The 23,972-nt window shown below is 40.4% G+C and overlaps 1 protein-coding gene across 4 annotated transcripts in view; it reads left to right on the top strand.

Moving 5' to 3' along the window:
- LOC125450160 (organic cation/carnitine transporter 2-like) overlaps nucleotides 1–23,972 on the top strand; it is a 71,172-nt gene that overhangs the window by 35,704 nt on the left and 11,496 nt on the right. For all 4 annotated transcript variants that reach the window (XR_007247032.2, XM_048526190.2, XM_048526175.2 and 1 more), the window contains exons 7-10: nucleotides 8,761–8,975; nucleotides 10,301–10,483; nucleotides 21,717–21,852; nucleotides 23,699–23,849. Coding sequence is in view for 3 of the 4 variants with exons in the window: in XM_048526190.2 (XP_048382147.2) it covers nucleotides 8,761–8,975; nucleotides 10,301–10,483; nucleotides 21,717–21,852; nucleotides 23,699–23,819 (655 nt within the window). In the remaining variant the exon portion in view is untranslated. The remainder of the gene's footprint in view (nucleotides 1–8,760; nucleotides 8,976–10,300; nucleotides 10,484–21,716; nucleotides 21,853–23,698; nucleotides 23,850–23,972) is intronic.

The raw sequence follows: 23,972 nt of genomic DNA, 5'->3' as shown, positions 1-23,972 counted from the left end.
TAATCATAATACCCTGTTAGAATTTGGCTTTAAATGAAGGATTTTCGATTGCATGCCCCCAATTTCTTTGAAAGACATGGTGTAATGGAAACATTGTTATGAACAATTAAGGGAAAGGAGTGCAATTTTATTGGGAACTGAAAACCAGAAACCCTGGTGAGGAATAGCACAACCTATTTGGAGAGAGGCAGCCAATTGAGAGAATCCCGCAAAGAACATTTCATCTTTCTGTTCCTTAAAGAGTGAATGATCTGTCATAAACAACAGGAACAAGATGACAACAACAACAAAAACAAAGTTGCTGGAAAAGCTGAGCAGGTCTGGCAGCATCTGTGATGGAGAAAACAGAGTTAAAGTTCCGGGTCCAGTGGCACTTTCTCAGAACTGATGGTGACTGGGAAAACATCCGTTTATATGCAGGAAATAGGGAGGTGCGTGGGGTAGGGAGGATAGGATAGAGCCCAAAGAGAGAGAAAGACAGTTGGACAGACAAAGGAGTTGCTAACGATCAGGCTGGGAGGGTGAGTAGTTGTTAATGGGGACTGTTAGTGATTAACAACAGGGGGTAGGTAATGGCAGGCTATGTGGTAACAAGGCCTGGTGTGTGGGGAGGGTGAACAGGGACATGGGGGAGTTTAAACCCTAAAATTATTGAGCTCAGCATTGAGTCCGGACGGCTGCAGGGTACCCAGCCTGGAAAATGAAGTATTGTTTCCCCAGCTTGCGTTGGGCTTCACTGGAACACTGTAGCAAGCCGGAGACAGAGATGTTGGCCAGGGACCAAGGTGGTGCAGTGAAGTGGCAGGCAACAGGTAGTTCAGGGTCTTTTTTGTGAGCAGAACGCAGATGTTCTGTGAAGCAGTCGCCAAGTCTATGCTTCATTTCCCCAATGTACAGGAGACCACATTGTGAGCAGTGAATGCAGTCGACTAGATTCTGGGAAGTCCCATTCTGTCAAGCCACCTCACGGCATTTTTGGATGCTGTGTAAAAATTCAAAGACCCTGAGAATTCAATCACAATACTTTTAGTACTGTTTCAGTGTCAAAAACAAGTTGAACCAGCTTGACTTTCATCTTATTTATGTGAAGGAATTTTAGCTCACAAACCCTAATTTATAGTCTGAATTTAGAGGCACCACAGGCCTTGGATCTGAATGATCTGGTGTGATAGATTTTGTTTGTTATAAAGTGCTTTCATCTTTGCTACCTTTCTCTTTTGTAGATATTTAATGTAACACACAGCTGAGAAACTGTTACAGTGGCTTTGTTTTGTGGTGAACTCCTGCTGTTGCAAAATCCTTCCTTCAGGTGAAGATCCCTTATTCTGAGTCTGAACGGTTGACTAATAAAAACACATCTCTTCCTGCAGTACACATTATCAGAGTAAATTATGTGAGCAAATGATACAATTCCTCTTGCTTTTGAAAGTTCAGTTTCCTGGGTGAAACTATTCAGAAAATGTGAAGGAAAAAGCGGAGTTAATGTTTCGGGTTCTCAGAACTGTTCTGAGGAAGGGCCACTGGACCCGAAACATTAACTCCGTTTTTTTTCCTTCACAGATGCTGCCAGAACTCCTGGGCTTTTCCAGCAATTTTGTTTTTGTTCCTGATTTACTGTTCTTTCGATTTTTATTCAGAAAATGTGGTCGACATCAGGATTACCAATCTTCACCATATTGGTATAACTGTGATTTCTGAGCCTTTCCTGACAGGGTGGACAGTGGGTGACTTAGTCAGAGCCCATGAATGATATAGGCCCTACAATATTAACTGCCCCAGAAGGGCACTTTCCTGCTACCCACTACCATTGATGACTAAAATGCCTCTGGGGCAAGATTTTAAAGTTGACTTCTGCTTTTCTTGCACCATCTGGATCAAAGGAATGATTTTAGGGAGGAACAATGTGCGGAGCTAGTATAGTCCAAATGGAGCTGTTTTGTTGAGGTGAGAGCAGAGGTATCTAGGTGCATGTTCACAAATTTCTAAAAGGTCTGGAATACTTGGCTTTGTTAACCTATGCATTGAATACAAACAAAACCAAGGAAGTCATGCTAAAGCCATGCGTACGAAGGGATGGTGGTCTACAAATCTAGAGGCCCAGGCTAGTGGAATGGGTTTAACTTCTGCGAATGAATGAAAATTCATTTCATTAAAAAAAACTGGAATTGAATGCTGCTCTCAAGATCATGACCATAAGCTATAATTGAATATTGTAACAATCCAACCATTTCATTAATGCCCTGCCCAAAAGGAAATCTGCTATCCTTACCTGGCAGCAATACCCATGTCTCATAACATTTACAAAATGTCTCAACCAATCTCTGGTTTGTACAATCATTAGGCCTCAAGTGGAGTATTATGTTCAATTCTGTGTAGCTCACTTTAGGAAGGTTAACAGGACCATTCAAAGAGAATAGAGGAGTCTAACCAGGAGAATAGGAATGATTAGAAGGTGCAGTTATGTGGAAAGACCTAACAGAGATATGGAAAGTGGAATAAGATTACTAAAATTCACATCTGTGTACTGTTATATATGGATGTAGGGGCTGAAATTTTGGAAGTATATTATAGAATCTCTATAGTGTAGAAGCAGGCCATTCAGCCCATCAAGTCCACACTGACTCTCTGAAGAGCATCCCTCCTCAACCCACCTCATCCCTGTAACCCTACATTTCCCATGGCCAATCTACCTAGCCTATAATCATTGGACTATGGGAGGAAACCAGAGCACCTGGTGGAAACCTATTCAGGCACGGAGAATGTGTAAAGTCCACACAGACAGTTGCCTGAGGCTGGAATCAAACCCAGGTCTCTGGTGTTATAAGGCAGCAGTGCTAACCACTGAGCCACCATGCTGCCCATGGCAAGGATAGAGGACAGAGAGTTGGGATGAGGATGGCATTTCAGGGTGACAATCTGTAACGAGTGGAGTGCCACAGGAATCAGTGTTGGGGCCACAATTATTTACAATATGTATTAATGACTTGGATGAGGAAAGTGAATGTTGTGAGCGATCGTATTATGACTCTTTTTAACTAACTCACTCGGAAGGACTCTATGTTTACTATATTGCGTTTCTATTCACTCATTCAAAAAACTGTAGTACATTTTACCCTGTAGTACATTTTGTGCTCCTGAGATGCTGCTGGGCCTGCTGTGTTCATCCAGCCTCACATTTTATTATCTTTGACTCTCCAGCATCTGCAGTTCCCATTATCACTGATACATTTTACCCTTACAAGATAAGCTAAATTAAACATCCCTTCCATCCTATTACTGTTTCTTTACACCTTTCAATTCTTTTTGGCCCTGTACTGCAAGCAGTGCTTTGACTGGTTTCAGGCTACCCCTGAATAAGTGTTAATACCAGAACAATACCAACCCCGCTATTGGGTCTCTAAAACTCACTCGAAACTATGGAAAGATTATAATGTTAATTAGCCGATAGTAAACATCTTTTGGGACCTAAGTAGTTTGCAGAACATCAGTTTCCTCCACTAGAATGTCCCTATAGTCTGCTGCTGTTTATCTCTTTGAAATTTCCTTATACACTACCTATTTCAATAACACGATACTATCTATTTCTAACTTTTATTTAGGAGTACTTTCTTGTACAAACATATGGATTATAGTTTTTTAAATACATATTAAACAGGGCCGCTACCCCCTTTAAGAAATTTACTACCAAAACAGCGCTTTATCACCATAATAATAAAATGTGAGGCTGGATGAACACAGCAGGCCAAGCAGCATCTCAGGAGCTCAAAAGCTGACGTTTCGGGCCTAGACCCTTTGTCACCACTGTGTTTATGTGGTGAATGTGGTAAATGAAATCTCATGACCCAGCTTGGGAGATCAGTTTAACATCCTCTATACTTTTATTTAGTACATGTATAATTTCTCATTTATTTAGATCATATAGGTCTAGTATTTATACTAACATTACTAACTTAAAAGACAAAATGACTAGGGCCTCTTAATTATGCAAACTCAAACCAGACAGCCATTCTAATCCCATCAGGGATAACACTCTGCATTTAGCAAATTCCTACTTCCCCCAGGACACATGTCACTCAAACCTGCATACAATAAATACGGCTATGTGACACCATTGTGTAAAATTTTAATGTATGCAATAACTGGGTATAAAAGCGGCTGCCGTAAAACTACTTAGGATTCTGTCACTGCCTCAAACTGTGCTACTGAGGTTATTTTCACTTCTCACCCATTTCGGTCATTATTGAACATAATCCCACAACGTACTACAGCCAGGTTCGTAGAAGGCACAAAAATAGGTGGGAAGGCAAGTCGTGAGGGTGACAGAAAGAGTCTGACATAGACAGTTAAGTGAATCGACAAGAGCTTGTCAGATGGAATATAATGTGGGGTAATGTGAGGTTATGCCCCTTGGCACGATGAGTAGAGGACCTATTTAAATGGCGAAAGATTGCTGGAAGCTACAGAACAGAGGGATTTGTCAGCCCTCAGCCACAAATTACAAAAAACTAGCATCTAAGTTCATCAGGTATTCGGAAGGCAAATGGAATGTCGGCCTTCATTCAAAGGGAATGGAGTAAAAACATAAGGAGATTTCACTAAAACTATACAAGGCACTGGTCAGACCACAGCTAGAATACTGTGAATAATTTTGGAAGCCTTATCTAAGGAAGGACTTACTGGCATTGGAGATACTGCCTCCTTTCCAAAATGCAAATTGATTGAATTTTACATCGAGTATAAAAGGAGAAGAGTGGGTCTAACACTTGTATTTTAAACTGAAATAAGGGCAACTTTGTAGGGAATGAAATCTGAGCCACTAGTAAAGCCTATGAACTTCTATATCTTTCTACCTCAGTTATTATAAACTTACAGCAAAATAAAATCAGGCCAATCAGCCTAATTGATTTGTGCCAACCTCCACATCGTGGCCTTTTATTTGTTTCTTCCTCGTACGTCTATCCAGCTTCCTCTTAAATACATTTATGTTGTTCATCTTAAGCACTCATTGTACTAATGAATTCTGCAGTCTATCCATACTCCAACTAAAGAATTATATAGATTGTGCAGCGCAAAAAGATATCAATTGTCTTAACCAGTCTGTGCATTTGTGCTCCACTTGAGTGGCTCCTCCCATCTTATTTCCATCCAATTGTATCAGTTTCATGCTCCCTCCCCTTCTCCTTCAAACCTTCACCTGGCCTCCCCATTACTGGATCTATGGAGTTCTGCATTTTCACTACTCTGTGCAAAGGAATTTCTCGTGCATTCCTTTTTGGATTATAGTGATTATCGTATTTTTTGTGGACCTTAGTTTAGGTCACCGCTGAAGTTGGAAACACTGCAACCTAAAAGCTTTGGTCATTTTGACAAGAATATTCTCCAGCATTTGAATGGTACTTAATTGCAAGTGCATTTCTCAGCCTTGCTAGTTCATTTAGTGAATTGGATTTTTTTGACATTAAAATTTTAACAATTGAGTGCAGAGGTGATCATCTTAAGAGATTACAAGGAGCTCTCAGGCATTTCACTTCCATTCATATGAAGACGAATTTAAAACATTTGCAGTAAAGCGCGGTGTGTATTCTTTCTTTGCTGTCACTTCATGGGTTGAAAGTGAATAAATGAGGTTCTTCACTCTCCCTCAGTTCAAGTATAGCATGCAGACAAGTGGAGCCTTTTTAAGGGGAGTCTTTTTCCAGAAAAACAAACCCAGCTGATTTTTGTTTTAAATCTTGAAAAGTAGGCTTCTGAACCTGAATTTTAGGACAACAAAAATATTTTCACTCAGAATAAGGTTGTCACCTGTGATTAAGTCTATTTCTGGAGATTTCATCACATGACTTGTACCCACACACTAGTCATTTGTCAGCCAACACATCCATTGTTGTGAAGCACTGTCTTTCAGCACCAATCAGAAAGCAAAAAAAAAACTTATTGCCTGTTTGTCAGATAATTTTTACCCCCTTTTTTAGATCGGTGAGTGGTGAGGGTGGGTCAGCTCAGTGAAATGCTCAGTTAGTGAGATGACTAGAGTACAGTGCAGGATAAAGTTAACAGCACAAGTTTAATCCCAATATTGGTCATTTTGTTCATGAAGGGCTTCCCTGCATGCTTTGTTCCATGCTACCCTCAAACTGTACAAAATCAATTGTCTCCCTTTAATAGAGAGAAATGTCTAATGGACAGATGTGTGGACTAAGGCAATTAACTTTCTATATTGACAAAGAGAAATATTCAAACAAAATAACAAACAAAAAACATCTTGTTAATGTCTCTATTTTTCTCCAGGCTTGCACACAGTGGCATCCTGGAGACTGAAGTTCAATTTCTGTAGATTCCAGATCCCTAGTTGGGCAGCAAATAGAGACAGCTAGAGATAGCAAGAACAGCAGATGCTGGAGTCAGAGATAGCACAGTGCGCAGCTGGAGGAACACATGCAGACCAGGCAGCATCAGAGGAGCAGGGAAGTTGACGTTTCAGGTCGGGACCCTTCTTCAGAAATGGGCTAATTCAAATGCTTTTTCTTGTAAGATTGAGCTCGTGAACTATGGTATCACAGAGTTCATTTGCTTTTTCCTGTTGACAGTTACAGATTTGTCCTTTTTCTACACACACATTCAGAATCCAAAACACATTTACATGTTCACTATATGTGATGCAGCTTTTTGAACTCTGGAATTTTCTTGTGGTCACTTTTTTGGTCTGATCCATTTCCAGGTGCCAACCCCATGTTACCAAGTGCACAAGCTTAATCTTACAGATATTGCTGACGAACTAGCTGCCTCTATGTTTTCTGTCAACTTAGGGACAGCGGTTAGTCTGTGGATAAGGGAACTGAGCAGTGAACTCTGACATATATTGTGGTGGAGTTCACCGGAACCATCTGAGATGCCAAGGGTAGATGCACCACTACCAAACCTTACAATCTATGTTTCTCATACTAAGTAGGCAAGGATACCCACATCGGTCTTCAGCAGAAGAGATGTTCAGGCTTGTTAAGCAGAATTGGTGCAGTTGCATAGTACATACGAGCTAATTAATTTCATCTGAGTACATGATTGGCCTTTCTGAAATTGCGGGCTAGATTTAACATTAAACGCAGATTACTGTTTATCCATATGATGCTTAGCATTGGCGACTAGCTCCTCTCACCAGTTGTCTCTGATGGCTGGAACTTACCCCACAATGTCAGTGAACCCTTTCAGGTACCAACTATATTATACAACAGGGTCCACAGCAATGGGGACAGCAGCACTCTCATTGTGTTCAGTGAGAGTAATGCTGAGGGAGGTGGAGGGAAAGGCCACAGCCACAGTATCAGCGAAAGGAAGAACTCTATAGACCCATAATCCATTTCCAGGAATTCCACACTCAGTAGCCAGGCTGCGATATAGGAACACTATAACTTTGCCATTGTCTGCCAAGAGTAACTTTTCCCTTTATTTGTAACATAACCACACCTCCTTCTATGTAGCTGCTTCCTCCTCTTTGTTAGCGTATACACAATTTTTGACTCCATTTGTTCTTCCTAGCAGGAGTTTAAGATGAAACCAGAATCTTTGTAACCTGGGTGTTTTTTGATCTTGAGATGAACTTCTGATCTCCGATTCATGCCATCACTAAGACCCACCTATTTCCAATCCATACCATCACCCGATTTTACCCGCCCCCATATCATCTCATCTGCTGTTGATGCCCTCATTCAATGTCCTTTGTTACCGCTTAACCTGACTATTCCAATGTAATTCTGGTTGATTTTCCATATTCTACCCTTCCTGAGCTCTGAAAGTGAAATGCTAATGTTTTTTCTCTCTCCACAAGTGATGCCAAACCTGCTGAGTTTCTCCAGTTTGTTTCACCCCTCCCTATCTGTGTAATCTCTTTCAAGCCCAAATACCCTGAGATAACTGTACTCTCAAAATCTGACCTCTTGTGTTATCCTCAATTTTAAACACTCCATCATTGGTGGCTATACCTTTAGTTCCCTGGGTGCTAACTCTGAAATTCCTGCACCCCCCATCCCCATCTTTCTACTTTGCTTTCCCATTTTAAGAAAGCCATTAAAACCTACCCCTTTCACCTAATGCCTGGCGACATCAGACCTGTCTCTTTCTGGGGATTGGTGTCATATTTCATTTTGTATCGCTCCTGTAAAGGGTCTTGCAGCATTTTACGTCATTAAAAGCTGGAGGGTTACTGGGAACCACTATTCTGCTGTCATTACTGCGTTAAACAGCTCCATTTCTAGGTTAATTGCATTCCCATAGCTGGTGGGTGAGTTGCTGTCATGACTGCACAGCCGTCTGTGGGAAAACTATATTTCGGTGACGTGGCGACACACTGGGAGACCGTCCAATTGCTTTATTTCTGAGACCCCAGCCATCCAAGCCAACCCATGACTGGTTAACAGTCAAGTTTAATTTAACACTCAGGCCTGATACTGACATCAGGGGCCAGAGGATTTATCAGAGGATTTATTCGTTCCACTACTGCAAACTTTTCCAAAGGTCCCCCAATACAGAACATTTACAATATTTTACTTACTACGCCTATTGGAGAGAAAACAGTTCTGTGATGTTAGCACCAATTCTTCTGTTGGTGGACACTGTAGTTGATCAGTGTAATAACCAGATGAAGTTACCCCATTGTACTACAGTCTTGGTGACAAATTTCCATGGCTGATCTGCCATTGGGTATAAATGATCTGATTTTGTTGTGCATTTGACAGATTATGAACAATAATTTTTTTTCTCTCTTAGGATGACTGGTACCATTGGATACTATGGACTATCCCTCAATACTCCCAATATGCGTGGGGATCCCTACATCAACTGCTTTATCTCTGCGGCCAGTGAACTCTTGGTATATGTGATTGTCTGGTGGTTGATGCAAACCTCACCTCGACGGATCACCACTGCTTGTATGTTCATACTTAGCGGAGGTGTTCTCCTTCTGGTCCAGTTTGTTCCTTCAAGTAAGCATAAAAATAACACATTTTATTTTAAACACAGGTTTTCAGTCTTCCTCAGTGGGCTGATGAGGTCTTTGCAGTTCTCTCAAGTTCTGAAATGCTCTTCTTCTGAAGGTCTTGGCTTAGCTCACCATTATCAGTCTGCAGTAAACTTTCTAGCTCTTTGCTGTATCTCAGTAACTGACTCCCTATAGGTTCCCCTCTGTACCTCTGCAGGTACCTACCCTGGTCAGGGCTTGGCAGCATTCATAAAAAGAATAGCTAGTTTGTAAAATTTAGTTATAAATACAATATCTGAAGAGCTGCAATGCTGTTACTCAACTGCTAGTAATAGCGAACAACAATACTGACACATTTATTCATTTCTTCCAGGTTTTGGGAGGAAATACATCTTAATGAAAAATGCAATGAAAATACCTTACAATGTGAGCTAGTATTTTTGGAACAAAGTGAAAAGTCTGTCTTATTTATCTCTCTTTCCCTTTCATACTAGATGTGCCATCCTTAGTGGTTTTGATCATATTAATGGTACGGTTCATCTATAGACAATTAAGAATAGCTGAGAAAATTTCTTCTCCCTTTCACCTTTAAGGGGCATGAAGTCAACAAACTCCTCCTATGTTTGAATGATGATGGCCTGAAGCAGCACGAGTCACAACTTACTGCCCTAAGTCCCCATTAACTCCCCAACCAACACCTTAGGATCAACTACCTAAGATTTTGTTGTATCTATATAATCTGTAGAACTCTACTACAAAAGTATAGGTTTCCATTGAATCCTCTGCAACTAACTAACTAGGTGCTCATTGCATTCAGGTGACTAAATCCCTTGGCCCTCACTGTCTCTATGCAGCCAATCCATTACACTTCAGTATATCCTATTTCACTATATACCCTACATATTTTTATACATACACATTCAGCAGCTGCCAACTTATTTCCCTACTCCACCAGTTTTTCCATTATAAGCAATTTAAATTATTTCTCAGCAATTTATGCAAAAACATGCATGTGGAAGGCATGGATGTTTCGCCAAAATAAATGGGTACGATGCCACCAAATAAATTGCAATGCACAGCAGAATCTTAAGCAGCTAGGAATTACATGACACAGCGCTGGTGGAAGTTGGGTGGAGATTACCAGGTATGCAATGTTGAATTCATATCCACCAGCTCAAAGGAAGGAAATTCTACCCTCACTTGGAGTGGTTTATTTTTGGTCTGTATTTTAGTTTTAAATAGAATAAATTCCAAGCTCTTTGATTCAATCAAACAATTTTGAATTACTTTTCAATACATGCTAACTATTGATTAATTTGGTTTTGACAGCTCTTCAAATTGTGATCACTCTATTGTTGATAATTGGTAAATCTGGTGCTACAGCGGTCTATACAATCATCTACATTTTCACATCTGAATTGTATCCAACTGTGGTGAGGAATATGGGGCTTGGGGCATGCTCCATGGCTTCCAGAGTTGGCAGCATCATCTCCCCATATTTTGCATATCTTGGTAAGTGAAAAACTCAAACCTTGCATGAGCCTTGAAAATGATTTAGTCGTGACTTTTGACAAGAAACTTTAAGGCAGCAGTTGGCCAACTGTGGCATCAAGGACCCCCAGCAAAACTGGAATCAGTGGGTATCAGGGAGCAAACTCTCCAGTGGTTGGAGTCGTACCGGCACATAGGAAGATGGTTATGGTTATTGGAATTCAGATTTCTCAGCTACAGGACATCTCTGCAGGAGTTCCTCAGGCCTAGGCCCAACCATCTTCAGCTGCTTTAACAATGACCTTCCCTCCATCATAAGGTCAGAAGTTTGCTGATTATTGCACAATGTTCAGCACCGTTCATGACTTCTCAGATATTGAAACAGTCTAAATTCAAATGCAACTAGATCTGGACAATAAAAGTGGCAAGTGACAATCGTACCACACAAATGCCAGGCTATGACCATCACCAATAACACACAATCTAACCACTACCCCTTGACATTCAATGGTGTTACCATCACTGAATCCCACATGATCAACATCTTGGCAGGCATCATTGACCAGAAACTCAACTGGACTCACCACATAAACACAGTGGTGACAGAAGCAGGTCAGAGGCTCAGAATACTGCAGCAAATAACTCACCTCCTGACTCCCCAAAGTCTGTCCATCATCTACAAGGCACAACTCAGGGGTGTGACGGAATGCTGTCCACTTGCTTGGATGAGTGCAGCTCCAACAATACTCGAGAAACTCGACACCATCCAGGACAAGCAGCCCATTTGCTTGGCACTACATCCACAAGCATTCACTCCCTCCACCACCAACGCTCAGTAGCAGCAGTGTGTACTATCTACAAGATACTTTTGTGGAAATTCATCAGAGATCCTCAGAAAACACTTTTCAAACCCACGACCACTTCCACATAGAAGGACAAGGGCAGTAGCTATACGGGAACACCACCACATTCAAGTTCCCCTCCAAGCCGCTCACCTTTCTGACTTGGAAATATATTATCATTCTTTCACTGTCACTGGGTCAAACTCCAGGAATTCCCTCCCTAATGGCATTGTGGGTCAACCTACAGCAGGAGGACTGCTTTAGGTTCAGGAAGGCGGCTTAACACCACCTTCTTAAGGGCAACAAAGGACAGCAATACAAGCTGAAAGAACTGCAGATGCTATAAATCAGAGACGAAAATAGAAATTGCAGAAAAGCTCAGCAAGTCTGGCAGCATCTGTGGAGAGAAATCAGAATTGATGTTTAGGGTCAAGTGACCCTACCTCAGTTCCCCAGTTCAGAGGAAGGGTTACTTGACCCAAAATGTTAACTCTGTTTTCCCTCCACAGTTCTACCAGTCCTGTTGAGCTTTTCCAGCAATTGCTAATTTTGTTTCTAACAGGCAATAAATCTGGGTCAGCCAACGATGCCAACATCCCACAGACGGATTTTAAAAAAGGTCCAGATATTAGTGATAATTAAGAGGATTAGTCGGTTAAAGGGATACCACTGAGTATATGACTTGAAATTGACAAGGAGGATTTGCTGATAAAGTTAGATGACAGAAGCTGGGAGGCAGATGATGTGAAGCATGGACATCAGCATATATCCGTTGTGTAAATATCTCAGATATGAATGAAACATAAGATAAACAAGTAAGGAGCAAAAAAATTGCATTCACCTACCAAACAAGTAAGTCATTTGCTTCCCTAGATCCTCTTTGCTTTGACAGAACATGTGCAAACTCCCCATATCCCTCAATGATATTCCTAACCTATTAGAAAGTGCTGGAGAAACTCATTAGGTCTAGCAGGATCTGTGATGAGAGGGATAGAATTAACACCTCACATTCACAAGGTTCATATTGGGCTTACTCTGTTTCTCACTCAATAGGTGTTATCAGACCTGCTAAATTTCTCCAGCATTTCCTGCTTTTATTTCATATCTTTGACTTCTACACTACTTGAATTTTATTCAATTATTAATCAATTTGGAATGAACTGCTTTTACTTGACACCTGCTTCACCCATCCAAACCCTGAAGTAAAGAATCAGTAGGTTTGATTAACAGGGAAGCAATACTCCCAGGGAATTTTGATTGGAAGTAAAATGAGGACATTGTGACTGATTCTCTGAACACACACACACGCGCGCGTGCGCGCACGCACACACACACACACACACACACACACACACACACACACAAACACAGACACACACTCACACACACACACACACACACACACACAAACAATCACAGCATTGGCTCTAAACTGTTTTCCAATCAATAGATTCATTTGAAGCACAACAAAACACGTTTATCTTGTAACCTTAGTTCCACCATGTAATTAGTTTACAAGCATAGTTTATAAGTTAGTTTACAAGTTGTGGTATATCTTCAAAACAATGCCAACTGGAGTCTGGCAAGCACACTGTGACACAACTTCAAGAAACTAACTTTGTCGCTTGGGCAGTGTAGCTTCAGTGTACTTCCAATTCTGGTTTATAAAGCCTTGCTGAACATGTTTGAACCCTGACTTCTATAAATGTATCAAGATTGCCAGCATTCTCATCTGTGCTTTTGACATATTTAAGAGCTGGGAGTGGTACCGTATGCATATGTTTAATCAGGAGCTATCAGCGACCGTTGCTTGCTCAGACCGTACACTTGCATCCAGAGATTATTAGCAAGTTGCTGCAGATTGTTGCTGTACCAGACCAGAATCCATCTCCACAAAACCCCAACCGTAAAATTGATTACCTTCTTGTTAGGAAACCAGTCACTTTTTGATTAAAACTAGGAAAACTTTGGTATCCTGGATAATTTCCTAGAGAATAAAGCTTCAAAATTTGATAGTTTTAAATAACCAAAAATAAATTTTATGACACAAAGTCATAGAAATAAAAAAATGTACAATGGCTATCTTATACTTTAACATCCAAAATTAACACGTAACCAACAGGCAGATTGCAGATAAACACCTCAGCGCACAATAAATGACAGATATGACATGAGATAGACGCCACAGTTTTGTCCAAAACCCACCGAGGCATCAGTGAACCCTGTGAGTTATGAAATCTCATGAACACTCATGAAGGGTTTCAAATCTTCTCTTCTGATTTTCCTCAAAGGCATCTCCAAATCAGACTGCTTTAACGACTGGTCATTTCTGGGTGATTCAGTCTCTTTTCCTGAAACTGAACCCTACTGAAATGCTGAGTCTGCACTCCAGCATTTGCTCCTAGCTTCGTTTTGGCTCCTTCGTAGACAATTAGCTTCACTATGCTGGCACTGCCCATAGATAACTCCAAACTCCAGGCTTCTAGCTGTACTGAGGTCTCAATGACTTCCAATCCCTGGCCCTCTCCAGCGACCTTCCACATCTGTCACCCTACCCTTTCTCAGCTCCCAGAGACTCTTTAACTCCCCAACTCTCTTTAGCCAGCAAACAACATCACTTTCACTGTTGGGAACCTCTCCCCCAGCTTCTCTCCTGGTTCAAGCTCAGTCACAGCACTCCTTTTCTTATAGCAAGGCACATTCCTGGGGCCTGTGGTTGTTGTTTTCATATCACATCAACATGCAGGTGCACTCTTGTCTGGATGATGGAGCCCTTTGGTGGTAAAGGGGAAGCTGCAACAGAGTATGCACATCCTGTCTCATTACCGCATTCCATACTTGTGCCAAAATTCTTAGGCCTACTGGGAAAAGTCCTCAGTCTCCATTCTGAATTAAAGTAAGTCACATTTGCAATAAAATGATACAATAACTATCAATCTGAAGTTTACACTTACAGTACAATTGCGCACTTGTTTTCACATTTTTTACAGCACCAGAGGAATACTATGCATATGCCTCAGGATTGTAAAGACTTGAATGATGCCTTCCCTTCAATGAAAAGAAGTTAACTGTTTTCAAGTCTTCAAACCTAGGGAATGATTTTTGTCACACTTCTCTGTAGTGGATTTGTATTCTTTCACAAGAAGATATGCCAGAAGTGCCACAGAATATTGAAAATGTGGCTTTAGTAATGATCAATGCCTGGCTGGAATAATTTGTTATAATATTATTACGAAAAGCCTTCAAAATACAACCTGATCTTTCAACATTCAATGTGGCCGAATACCTTCAGGGTGTAATCAATAATGATATTCAAATTCTTGCTTATACTTACCTTGGAAATGTGATTTTATTTTATCCTTCTGGTGCATTTGTTTAAACTCCATACGCACAAAATGTACCCAATGAAACTCATGTTTCCCGAAATTAAGTCGAACAATTTAAGAGAGAACAACAAATAACTTTTTGATGTTGCAAAGATTTATAATCACCTTCCTCACGTAACAACATCTTGTGCTTTTATAGTGCCTATAATGCAGCAAGTCATTAGATACTCATCACAACTGTGTAATCAGGGAAAAATTGACTCAGAGCCAAAGTAGAGGAGATTAGCAAGTGGTGGGTTTGAAAATGTACCTTTGGATGGAAAGGGAAATGGTTAGGGATTAGAAGTCATTAAGAGCTAGGTGCAGCTGGGAATCTGGAGTTTGGAGTTATCTATGGGCAGTGCCAGCTTAGGGAGGGAAGTCTTTAGCTCAGGACTTAGAAAGCTGAAGGCACAGCCACTAATGACAGGGAGTGAGATACAGGGAATGGATAAAAGTTTGCAGTTGGATGAATGCAGATTTCTCAGAGAGATGTGGGGCTGAAGGAGGTTCTGGAGATAGAGAAGAGTGAGTTCATGGAGCAACTTGAACATGAGAACAGAAATTTTAGAAGCAAACTGAGACTAGAACGGGAGCCAAAGTAAGTGAGTATGAGGGATGAAAGGAACTCGATAAGAGTAATAATTTGAACAGTAGTACTTTGGAAGCTCTCAAGATTATGAAGGATGCAACATGAGCAGTCAGTAATATGGCCATAAGACAATTTAGTGATCAGGAGTTAATTACAATGCTGTAAAACTTTACCATTAAATATTTTAAATTATCCACGTACTGTGGCTAGTAAAAAGATGCATTTGCATGATTTCTTTGTCAATTTTCTCCCTCCTCTCCTGAAATATAGTGCCCTGGGAAAGTTATCAATTTCCAAAGGATCACAGAAAAGTACATTGCCCAGTAGCTTTTCTGTCATTAAGCTTACAAATGGGTTTTTTGACTTTCTTGATGTGGTCGGATTGCTGCACTTCAATGGGATTCTTTCTCGTACCTGGAATTTGGATGACTTTCAATAGTGTGCTTAAAAGGTTTACTGTATGTGCAGTGATGTGGGGTGTGCCTACGCAAGAAGAAGAAATTGTGCAGTTAAATCTGATGATGGAATGAGCTTTAACCAGGGGGTTTAGAAAGAAATCTCACTTAATGGGAGATTCAGAGAAAGTAAATGTCCCACATTACTCGGGAGCATAGCGAAGGAGTGTACTTTGAAGTTGGGGAAGATGGAGGAGGAGAATGCCCCACATCAGTGAACTTAGAGATAGTTAGATTGGATGCCCATGTGTTTGGGCCTTAGAGGGGAAGAATACATCTGAAGTAAGCTTTGAGTTGGGAAGGAAAGTTTCCCAGTGACTAACAAACAATGTACCATGTTAAGAGAGAAGACAACATTTGGGAAGGGCTGGCTTTAAACAAAAAAGATTGTACTGATATAGTAGATCTGGTGTTTTGGCTGTTATATTAATTATGATAAACACAAACATCACTTAGTTTTCCACTTTCTTTAAACTTTGTCTTGAATCGCTGGATGCTCCTCTGAACCATGGTGATCACACTAACCTGGGTAGCAACGTCAGAGCAAGCTGGCATGGGTGGACCACTCTGGCAGTCCTGGGGTAAGAGGAGGACCTTCCTCTTCACCAACTCGTTCATTAGACCCTTGAGGGCTCTGTGCATAAACCAGGGGGCAAAAACCCCTTGTCTGCCATCACATCCAGCAATCTTTACGTGGCTGGGTGGTGCTACTCCAGAAATGGCAACACTTGTCTGAACATGCAATGGCTTTTCAAATACAGTGCAGGTGCCAGGGATACCATTCCTGAGTATCCAAGCAGTGGTGAGAACCTCCAGCTGGGAGAGTGGGAGAATTTGGCCAGCAATGGGAGAGAAGGCACGATGGGGAGAGGGGTTTGCATGGTAGGCTAATTAATGAGAGGTAATGGGAACTGCTAATTAATGAGGTGGGTTTGGGATGGGAGCATGAGAAATCTCAGTAGGGCTTATTGAGAGAAACCCTCCATGAGGCTTGACAAAAATGAGGGTTTGCCAGAATATGGCAAGATTTAGCCTTGCTACCTGTAAGGACTTGGAAAAATCATTCCTTAAATACCAATAAATTATGAAATTAAATAGCAATTAAACGTTGGCCAAATTGCACAATTTTAATGTCAAAATTCTAAGCGCACCAGAGGATTCCCCAGGCACTCTGGAAATAGTATATATCAGTTAATATGTTGGGGGGAAAAGAAATTCAATCTGTGCAGATGCTCAAAAGTTGTTGCTAACTGTGGCCCTGTATGGATTATATTTGAAAATTTGCCATTTACAGCTGATCTCGGGTTTCTATCTGCAGTGGGCTGATATTTTAATCATGCAGCAAATTGCTAGATAGGATTGAATTCCTCAACTCTTCCCTTATCTTTTAGCGATCGGACCCAGCCCATATAACAAAGGGCTCGCACCCTCTGGTGAGGGCCACAGCACATTTGCTAATCAGACACAGTTCCGATTACTAATTGCTGAAGTTGATGAAAAGAAATTCTTTTTAAAATTATTCATGCTTCAATATTACTCAGTCGGCCATTAAAATTAGGGACTGATTCTGTTTTCTTTGGAAAGTATAAATTTAATTTTACAGTTCCCTTAAATCAATTCAACTGACCTGGTTTTCCTGCACATAGTGTGCCTTAGGCACCTAAATCCATCAAATCAACTCTTTTTTCCTATGCATATTCTTGTAATGGAGTTGCCTGAAATGCAACAGTATCTGAACACAAACAAAGGAGCAGATGCATATCAGGGTATCGAAATTAGTTCACTGCAAGAAGCAAACAGAAATAACTATTCAAGAAAACTAAAATGACTGAATGCAGACAAGTGTGGCAGCACAAAAACAATGTAGTAAAGCTCCAAGAAAATAATTTGTGTTATAAAGGGACCTCAAAAACTTCTGGGCATCACAAAGTGCTTTATAGGTAATGAAATATTTCAGAAGTGTTGTCACTGTTGTAATGTATGAATGGCAGCACCCCAATCTGTGTACAGCATCATTTCATCAAGAGTGTATTTGCATATGAACTAGGGGCAGCTGTAAAGCGTTTAGCCCCTTGAGCCTGCTCCAATTTCAATAAGATCCTAGCTTATCTGTTTGTAGTCTGAACTCTACATTCCACCAATCCACCCCATCCCCAATACCTATTGACTTCCTTGTTAACCAAGACTCTACCTGACCTTCCCATGCAAATATTTAATAACCCTACCTACACCCCACTGGAGGAAATAAAGTTCCAAAGACTTATAACTCTCAAAGAGAAAAAAATTTCCTTGTTTCCTTATTAAATGAGAGATTCTTTATTTTAAACTATGTTCCCTGTTTTATTGTCTCAGAGAAGAGAAAACAGTCTTTCATCATGTACTCTGACAAGTCCCTTTAGGATCTTAAATGCCTTAATAAAATAACCTTTCATTCTTCTAAACTCCAATTGATACAGGTCTACCTTCTTTAACTTGCCTTGTAAGATAATCCTTCCTTCCTAGGTATCAGTTAATTAAACCCTCTATGAATTGTTTCTAATGCAACTGTATTTTTCTTATGCAAGGCTACCAAACTGTACACAGATGTAGTCTCACCAATGCCCTGTATCACGGCAGAAAAAGCATCCCTACTTTTGAATCCTACTCTTCTTGTAATAAACCACAATATTCCATTTGCATTTGCAATCTCTTGCTGTTTGTATTAAACCTCCTACGATTCATGTGCCAAGACACCTATATCTCTCTGTACCATGATATTCTGCAACCTCTCTCCAGTAAATAATATGCTTCCTCTCTAATGTCTGAGCAAAGATTTGCAGCTGAGGTTGTGAAAAGAGTTGTTCATTAGTTTGCCAAGCCAGTAGTTCTATAGAATGCAGATGTTGCATTACCCTTTAGGCAACATCATGAAAGCAAACTTGAATTGATGTTCTGCTTCTTTCTGGATTTATATGATCCTCTGGTGTGATAGTCTCATTGCTTCTGGTTCCATTGTTTTAGCAGCAGTCTGTAAAAAAGGTCTATTTCTATGTGTTTGTTAATGGAGCCCCGTGTTGAGAACCAGGATTCCAGAAACTCCCTTGCGGTCTAGTGTTAGTTTGTCCCAGTATGGCCAACAGGGTTTCTGAGTCTTTGGAACTCACCACTCAAAAGTTAGTGGAAGAAGAGTTCTTGAGTATTTCTAAAGAAGAGATATATAGATTCTTGATAAGCAAGTAGTTGTCATGTGTAGGCTTGAATGTGGAGTAATCAGATCTGCCGTGATCTTATTGAACAGTAGAGCAGTTTCAAAAGGTTGAGTGATCTACTCCCATTCCTAATTCATTCACAACATATGAGTATGGCTGTCTAGACCTGTGTGTATTGCCCACTCCTAATTGCCCAGACGGTAGTTAAGAGTCGGTCACATTGCTGCGTGTCTGGAGTCACACGTAAGTCAGATCCGGTAAGGACGGCAGTGTCCTTCCCTTTAGAACATTGGTGATCCAGATGGGTTTTTCTGATAATCAACAATGGTTTCATAATCATCATTAGACACTTAATCTCAGAATTTTTTTATTGAATTCAAATTCTGCCACCTGCCACAACAGGATTTGAACCTGAGTCACAGAACATTAACTGGGTCTCTGAAATAATGGTCCAGTGATAATACCACTAGGCCTTTACTTCTCCTGTTTCATTTCTTAAAAACCTATTTAAAAGATGTTGATTGTTGCTAGCTGGCCCAGTATTTATTGCTTATCTCCAGAAAGTGGTTGTGAGCAGATATTTGGATGTTCATTGCTCACATGACAGATTACCAGACTATCAGTCTGACTCACCACATACTGGGAAGGCAGCAGTAGAAGACTGGGGGAAATGGAGGGAGGAGGGTTGGTGTGGTAGACTGATTTGTTAAACTCCAAAAAGCAGTAAAACACATTTATGCGGAGCATGAAATATTGTCATGTTAGAGCTTACAAATATTCTCTTGTTTCAATTTATTTGCATGTATACTCAGAGAGAAGTCAGATATAGTGTAGAATCTGATGGGTGTTGAAGCAAGGAGGTGGCTTCATGCAGTAAATGCTGCTGTTAGTAGATTCTAGATGGTGCAAGATCTCTTGATGCCATTGATACTTCAGCACAGCTGGAAGCGTGGTTAAAGGAAGCCCATAATAATTGGTCACTTGATGCAGCCAAGAGATATTGGAGCCTAGAGAAAGTCCATGTGTTGTGTCAGCATAGTGAAGACAGCTGCCTACAAAAGAGTTGGAATTGCACTTGTGAGTAGGTACCAGTGTGCGGCATCAGGAGTATAGTGGAATGAAACCCCAGGGAAAGAGAGTGAACTACCAGAACATGAACATTTATAGGGTACACAGTGATGGAATACATTTAGACGGTGTTTCAAGACTAGATCTTTGAGAATGAAGAATTAAAATCCCTTATAAATAAGACACAATTTTTAACTTTGATTTTGATTACTGGCAGTGCCATGACTGTCAGTGTGGGAGATGGTTGCTAAGAAATCCATTGAATTTATTTTTTACTGCATTTACTATTTTGTATCCTGTATGGAGTGTTCAGTCATAATTTAGCCTTTATCCACACTTACTTCATGTTAATTCTAAATGTTAGATTATAAATTGTTCATACATTTTATATTGATTTACTGTACTAATTTTGTATGGTAAAGTTTGTTTTGTTTGTTCAAAACCATGGAATCTTGTGGCGTTATCCTCTTAGTAAATACCTGAGATCCCAAACCTTTGCCTTCTTTAAACAAAAACATTGCTAGCACATCATCTGACTGTAATGTAAAGTTGGCGATCATGTCAGGAATTATAATTCATAATAGACTTCAGCTGATAGAAAAATTACATAAGCATACTTTTGTGTACAGTGCATTCATCAGCAAGTTCCTGCTTTAATACAAATATTTCAAAATGCATTGTTACGAGAGAACGAATAGTTTATTTACCTTTACATTTAAACTTCATTGATTATATGATTTACCTGGACAAATGTGAGGTAATGCATTTTGGAAGATCAAATTCAAGTGTGAGTTACACAATAAATGGCAGAGCCCTTAGGAACATTGACATACAAAGGAATCTGGGCGTACAGGTCCATAGATTCCTGAAAGTGACATCACAAGTGGTTAAGGTTGTCCAAAAGGCCTACAGCACGTTTGCCTTCATTGACTAAGGCATCAAATATAAAAGTTGGCAATTTGTGTTACAGCTGTATGAGATGTTATTTAATATACAGTTCTGGTTGCCGCACTACCAGAAAGACACAAATGCTTTGGAGAGGGTGCAGAGAAGGTCTGCCAGGATGTTGCCTGGTCTGGACGATTTTAGCTATGACGAGAGGTTGCATAAACTTGGATTGTTTACACAGTTTATGAGAAGCATAGATAGGGTGGATAGACAGAGGCTTTTTCCCAGGGTGGAATGGTCAACTACAAGAGGGTACAGGTTCAAATCGAGAGGGGAAAAGTTTAGAGGAGAAGTATGCAGAAAGTTTTTCACACAGAGGATGGTGTGTGTCTGGAACACACAGCCAGTAGAGGTGGTAGGAGCAGGCATATCAGCAACATTTAAGGCGTATATTGAAAGACACATGAATGGGAGGCAAACAGAGGAATAAAAACCTTTTTTGGGCAACAAGTAGCGGATCTAAATAAGGATAAGAAATTGGCGCAGGCTTGTTCCTGTGCTGTATTGTGTTGTTATTATTGGCCTGAACATTCTAATGCGTGTCAATCACCATTGGTTTGCCACTCCACTCCTGCAAAGATTGAGGTTCACATTCAGAATATAGGCTTGAGAATCGAGGCTTCTGATGAAAGACATTTGCATAAAATATTAACTCTGCTGCTTGCTCCACAGATACTACCAAAACTATTGCGTATTTCCAGCATTTTCAGTTTTTATTTCAGATTTCCAGCTTACACAATAGATCGCTTTCGTACTGAATCTTCACGTTAATTTAAATTCGTCTTTTTTCTTCCAGTTACATACAGTGAAATATTGGCCTTTGTGTTAATGGGCAGTTTGATGGTAACTGCTGGATTATTAAGCTTGTTGTTGCCTGAAACTCGTGACCAGCCTTTACCAGAGACAATTCAGCAAATGCAACCAATGAGCTGGTGAGTCTATGCTATGAAGAGGTTGTGAATGTTAGCTTGTAAGTACAGCGAACAATTAGAAAGGAAAATGTCATGTTGGTCTTTATTGCAAATGAATTGTATTTCAAGAATAAAGATATTTTGCTCCAATTGCTTAGGGCTTTGGTGAGACAACACCTAAGTACTGTGTGCAAGATAATAAAGTGTGAAGCTGGATGAACACAGCAGGCCAAGCAGCATCTCAGGACCACAAAAGCTGACGTTTCGAGCCTAGACCCTTCATCAGAGAGGGGGATGGGGTGAGGGTTCTGTAATAAATAGGGAGAGAGGGGGAGGCGGACCGAAGATGGAGAGAAAAGAAGATAGGTGGAGAGGAGAGTATAGGTGGGGAGGTCAGTCCAGGGAAGACGGACAGGTCAAGGAGGTGGGATGAGGTTAGTAGGTAGGAAATGGAGGTGCGGCTTGGGGTGGGAGGAGGTGATGGGTGAGAGGATGAACAGGGTAGAGAGGCAGAGACAGGCTGGGCTGGTTTTGGGATGCAGTGGGAGGAGGGGATGAGCTGGGCTGGTTGTGTGATGCAGTGGGGGGAGAGGACGAACTGGGCTGGTTTTGGAATGCAGTGGGGGAAGGGGAGATTTTGAAGCTGGTGAAGCCCACATTGATACCATTGGGCTGCAGGGTTCCCAAGCGGAATATGAGTTGCTGTTCCTGCAACCTTCGGGTGACATCATTGTGGCACTGCAGGAGGCCCATGATGTGTGCAATGTGTACTGTGTGCAATTATGTTTTGGAATTTAAGAAAGAATATGTCGGCATTGGAGAAGGTATAGTGAAGGTTGACTAGGTTGATTCCTGGATAGAGCAAGTTGGCCTATGGTGAAGAGCTGAGCAAATTATGTCTAAACTCTTCAGAATTTAGAAGAATGAGAGGCATCTCATTGTAATGTACAATGTTCCAAAGGGTTTAACAGGGTAGACACTGAAAGGGTCTTTCCTCCAGGAGGAGAATTTAGAACATAAGAGCAGACTCAGGAAAAGGGAATAATCATTTTGAAACTGTAATGAGACAACATTTTCCCTCTCAAAATGTTGTGAAACAATAGGATTCTATATCGCAAAATATTGTGGGCAATCCAGTTTTGGGTATATTCAAGCATAAAATAATCACATTTAATTTAGTCTATCAAGGAACTAAGGGAAATGGTAAGCATGGAATTAAAATAGTAGATAAGCCATGCCTGTATTAAATGTTGAAACATGCTCAGGTGCTCAGTGGTCCACTCCAGCTTTTACTTCTTATATTCTTGTGTTGTTTTTTTCTCTCACACTGCGTCTCTGACTGAGCATAAACAGCCTTTGATGAGCACAATATCCATGAACAAAATAACATAATTGAGGAGATTACCAAAATTTAATGACAGTAGCATAATGATTAACCAATTAGTGTTGGAGTACAATACAGATAAGTGTAATAAATTATTTACAAAGCAGAGATTATAATCTGCAATTTTAAATGCTTTTTGTCAATGAAAGCCAGAAATTGTTGAACTGAAATTATCTGAGTGATATGAAACACATACTAAAACATTTTCACCCGAAAGAGAAGAAATAGAGAGAGGTACGTTTTATTTGCTAACAATAAATCATAGAAATGCCCTGAATTTAATCAAATGAAGATCTATTGTAAAGAACATTATCACAATAACCTCCTCCTTTAAAAATATGCATTAACAAAGTAGGAAACAAACCAGAGTATCCGGTAACACTATTTAATGCATCCACAAAAATTAAAAACGGCAAAAGACATTTACTGTAAGAATTAATAGGCTTTACAGTGAAATATATTTAGACTGTTTCTTTCTTGAAGCTGCTATGGTTCAGTCAAAGGGCACTGCTGTAAGATTTCCTCCTTCCAAACAACCGCACAGCAGACCAGCCAGTCCCAAGGTGATATCACTTCTTCGGACATCTCAACAGCTGGACTATAATGTGATCAGGAGTTAATTCCCCAAATGCAGGTAAATTTCTCATTCTCTTTCTTTCCTTCCTTCAACTCCAATGCACAGGGAAATAACAGTAGATAAACAACTTCAAACTTCTTTTTAAATTAATGGGCTGAATCTTATCAGAAATCAGTTGAG

Source organism: Stegostoma tigrinum, chromosome 3, assembly GCF_030684315.1.
Source record: "Stegostoma tigrinum isolate sSteTig4 chromosome 3, sSteTig4.hap1, whole genome shotgun sequence".
In the NCBI taxonomy this organism is placed as follows: domain Eukaryota; kingdom Metazoa; phylum Chordata; class Chondrichthyes; order Orectolobiformes; family Stegostomatidae; genus Stegostoma; species Stegostoma tigrinum.
The sequence above is the reverse complement of the archived record's forward strand: the minus strand, read 5'-3'. Positions and strand labels throughout refer to the sequence as shown.